Source organism: Chiloscyllium plagiosum, unplaced genomic scaffold (assembly GCF_037043375.1).
Source record: "Chiloscyllium plagiosum isolate Xiang-an unplaced genomic scaffold, Cpla_swu_hap1 HiC_scaffold_26, whole genome shotgun sequence".
Taxonomy (NCBI): Eukaryota; Metazoa; Chordata; class Chondrichthyes; order Orectolobiformes; family Hemiscylliidae; genus Chiloscyllium; species Chiloscyllium plagiosum.
The window spans coordinates 53,443,738-53,448,055 of NW_028270164.1; the positions used below are offsets into that span (position 1 = coordinate 53,443,738).

At 47.4% G+C, this 4,318-nt stretch overlaps 1 protein-coding gene across 1 annotated transcript; it reads left to right on the forward strand.

Moving 5' to 3' along the window:
• The first annotated feature begins 230 nt into the window (after positions 1 to 230).
• On the forward strand, positions 231 to 3,868 carry LOC148145179 (uncharacterized). The gene is made up of 2 exons (XM_087973821.1): positions 231 to 666; positions 2,718 to 3,868. The coding sequence occupies exons 1-2, from the start codon at positions 231 to 233 to the stop codon at positions 2,939 to 2,941; spliced, it is 660 nt and encodes a 219-aa protein (XP_087829947.1). The 3' UTR covers positions 2,942 to 3,868.
• Positions 3,869 to 4,318: the final 450 nt, after the last annotated feature.

Sequence of the window (4,318 nt, forward strand, 5' to 3'; positions counted from 1 at the left end):
GTGTATCGTCATCCAAGCTGTCAATCATCCATGATTTGGAGATGCTGGTGTTGGACTGGGGTGTAGAAAGTTAAAAATCACACAACACGAGGTTATAGTCCAAAAGGTCTCGTGTGCTTCCAATTAAATCTGTTAGACTAACCTGGTGTTGTGTCAATCATCCATCAAGGTTGAGGCTCCACATTGTGCAACAGGAAGGGGAACTTTTCACAGCTCTGTGAGCAGCTGCAATGCTTTTCGATCACCTCACCAAACAACTGAGCAAACCAACGCAGGGCCCCTGGGGATGGATGGTGAAAAAGATCTTAGAGGGGAAGGGTAAATTGGTGGAAGTGAATGCTGTCAAACTGTGTGATATTCAGCCTGAGAGCGTGGTGCTGGAACTGGGCTTTGGACCAGGGCTCGGTCTGCAGGAAGCTGCTAAACGCCTTACGCTGCCGAAGGGCAAGCTCTATGGACTGGATTACTCTGAATACATGTACCGTGTAGCCAGCAGGAGGTTGCGACCTGATATTCAGACCGGGAAGGTGACATTGTTTCACGGCAATGTGGAACATATCCCTCTGGAAGACAACGTGGTGGACAGAGTATTTCACTGCAACTGTTACTACTACTGGCCTGATCTGCAATCTGGATGCAGAGAGATTTACCGAGTTATGAAACCAGGTAGAGTGTTGTGCTGGTAAAAACAATGACTGCAGATGCTGGAAACCAGATTCTGGATTAGTGGTGCTGGAAGAGCACAGCAGTTCAGGCAGCATCCAAGGAGCTTCGAAATCGACGTTTAAACGTCGATTTTGAAGCTCCTTGGATGCTGCCTGAACTGCTGTGCTCTTCCAGCACCACTAATCCAGAGAGTGTTGTGCTGGTCAATTCTGAAAAATCCTAAACCTCAAGGGAAATGGTGCAGTCAGGATGGAATGGTGGGGTCACATATCAACTAATCTCCCTTGATTGACATGTCTGATTAGCCTGGTAGTCAAGCGCTGATTTACTTAAAGTCAGAGAGACTACAATAGCTAAACGACGTATTTGGGTTTTTTTTCTGGAACTATGAAGGACCAGTGCATTAATGGACACTCTCCTGTAACCTCTCCTTACCACATCCATATAACTCCCTCACCATCCTGACCAGCAGCCACAGATTCTCTGGTCGAGGAAAGGCATTTTAAAAATAGAAGCCACGCCAATAATTATGCAATCAGTCAATAATTACAACAATACAGTCAATAGTACAATATAAGAGGAGGAGCTCAGCCTGTAATGCCTGTGCCCATTGTTACAATTCACTGGGGTACTGCTCTGGAAATCAGACCCCACGATTCCTGGAGTCATTCGCTGCATGGAAAAGGTTTTCTCATGTCATTTTTGCTTCTTTTGCCAATTACAAACCATCAGTGCCTTCTCGTTCTCGATATTTTCGCAAATGGGAACATTTTCTCCCTATTTACTCTGACCACATCCATTGTGATTTCCAGTATTTTGATTGAATCTGTTCTCTTCAAGAAAGTCAGTCCTGACCTCTCTGCTTGATCTTCATAACTTCTTGATTGCAGCAAGTGTACATGTGCAACGAGAAGTGGGTGTCATTACCAAGAATTGTTTACAAGTCTGTCTGACTGAGGAGCTTTTGGTTACGGGGTGACAATCTGTTAAGAAGCTCAATGGTCTGTATTTTGGGAGGACTGGGGGGTTAATTGGTAATCTCTTGCCCAGAGATCTTCCATTGTCTGGATACAGATTGCCAGAAGCTGATCCATAACCATCATTGAGCAGCTTCAAAGCTGCGGGCTGAAACACCATACTCGACTGACTGAACCTCTCAGATTTCTGGACCAGTAGCAATTCCTTGAAAGCTGCTACTTGACTTTGCTATGGATTGTTCATGCATTCTGAGGTGTCAATGTGCAGTGAACCCAGTGCAATGAGGTGGTAGGGAGGGGCAATAGGTAGAGGCCAATACTCCTCCTGCCCTTAATTATCCACAACCTCCTGTACATCACAACCCTGATTCTTCCAGAGTTAGATAATCCAGACAGTAGGCAGGATATTTGGTACCCACCATGATGGGATGAGGGCTGTAGCTACAAATTGCCCTACTGGCTGACATGCGGACCTGAGGCTCCTTCCTGCCTCAAAGCCATTCTTTCACGTGTGGGTAGCTCATTAACAGTAGCCAATTCAAGGAAGCTGCTTTCCAGCAGGAAACTGCCCTCTCCCAGAGGCTTCCCCCTACTCCCTGAGTCACCAGAGCAGCCATGAGCCAACTTGAAGGGGTACCCCCCAGCTTCCCTTCATTGCTGGCCTGTTTGCTGTATCTTTTTTTTCATTAAGACTTTGACACATTCATAGAAAGGGATCTCCATATTGAAGCCCTCTCTCTTTTGTTATCTTCCCTTACAATCAGCTGTTCTTCCAATGCTGGAAACCTTCTAATTGGTCTTCCACATTTGTTTTGATGGTCAAGGAATAAGTGTCTGAGCTCGATAAGAAGAAGTCCCCTCGAAAATCCCAGCTCGTGACTGTTTCCACTTCCCACTTAACTTCTGTTCCCTCACCTCAGAGGACAGTAGGCCACTATATCTGCTTCCAAATCCCCACCATCTTGACTCCACTGGTGTGATTACTTCTTCACTAGAAGATCTTGACATTGAGATTCCTTCTTTACATACCTTCCAAGAATTCAGAAAGCTGAGTATTTATCTGTTATTTGACAGGGGGGCTGATGGTCACCACCTTGACCCTAGAAGCTCTGAAGAAAGTCGTTGCTGCTGGATTGTTGAAGGATACAAAATGGCCACCTGAGCCATACATGGCTGCGCTCCGTGACACGGGATTTATCGATGTGTACATGGACCACAAACAAGACAAGGGGAAACTCTTTCAGGCTATCTTTGCAAAAGTAAATAAGCCTGAGTGTGCTGCAGACACTAACACCTGACCAGCTTGTTAATTTGTTGAAGGTGTTGGCCCCCTGTGTTCTCTGTCTATGCCATGCTATTTAGATTGATTCTAATCTAAAAAGTGAGATAACGGAGTTTTACATGAATTCATGCAGGTTTTGAGCTCAGAGTTCTACATGATTGCATGCAGACACAGACAGACAAAGACCCACATGCACACATATATTTTGTGGGGTGAATTTGTACTTGCAGGGTTACATTGTACTTTGCTCAAAAACTGCATGCATTCATGTCGAACTCTGAGCTCAAAAACTGCATGAATTCATGTAAAACTCCATTATCTCACTTTTTACATTAGAATCAATCTAAACATCAGGTCATAGACAGAGAACACAGGGGGCCAACACCACTCTCCACCTCTTCCTCCGCTACATTGATGACTGCAATGGCACCACCTCGTGCTCCCACGAGGAAGTTGAGCAATTCATCAACTTCACCAACACATTCCACCCTGACCTTAAATTTACCTGGACCATCTCTGACACCTCCCTCCCCTTCCTGGACCTCTCCATCTCCATTAATGACGACCAACTTGACACTGACATTTTTTACAAACTCACTGACTCCCACAGCTACCTGGATTACACCTCTTCCCACCCTACCTTTTGCAAAAATGCCATCCCGTATTCCCAATTCCTCCGCCTCCGCCGTATCTGCTCCCAGGAGGACCAGTTCCACCACAGAACACACCAGATGGCCTCCTTCTTTAGAGGCCGCAATTTCACTTCCCACGTGGTTAAAGATGCCGTCCAAAGCATCTCGTCCACATCCCGCACCTCCGCCCTCAGACCCCACCCCTCCGACCGCAACAAGGACAGAACGGCCCTGGTGCTCACCTTCCACCCTACCAACCTTTGCATAAACCAAATCATCCGCTGACAATTCCCCAACCTCCAAAAATACCCCACCACCAGGGATATATTTCCCTCCCACCTTCTGCAAAGACCGTTCCTCCGTGACTACCTAGTCAGGTCCACGCCCCCCTACAACCCACCCTCCCATCCTGGCACCTTCCCCTGCCACCACAGGAATTGCAAAACCTGCACCCACACCTCCTCCCTCACCTCCATCCAAGGCCTTAATGGAGCCTTCCACATCCATCAAAGTTTTACCTGCACATCCACTAATACCGTTTATTGTATCCGTTGCTCCCGATGCGGTCTCCTCTACATTGAGGAGACTGGACGCCTCCTAGCAGAGCGCTTTAGGGAACATCTCCGGGACACCTGCACCAATCAACCACACAGCCCCGTGGCCCAACATTTCAACTCCCCCTCCCACTCTGCCGAGGACATGGAGGTCCTGGGCCTCCTTCACCGCCGCTCCCTCACCACCAGACGCCTGGAGGAAGAACG

Excerpts from the sequence above, each read along its gene's own strand:
- LOC148145179 (XM_087973821.1), top strand. The coding sequence starts at position 231 with ATGCTTTTCGATCACCTCACCAAACAACTGAGCAAACCAACGCAGGGC. Across the intron at positions 667-2,717 it reads TTACCGAGTTATGAAACCAG|GGGGGCTGATGGTCACCACC; the intron begins GTAGAGTGTTGT and ends GTTATTTGACAG.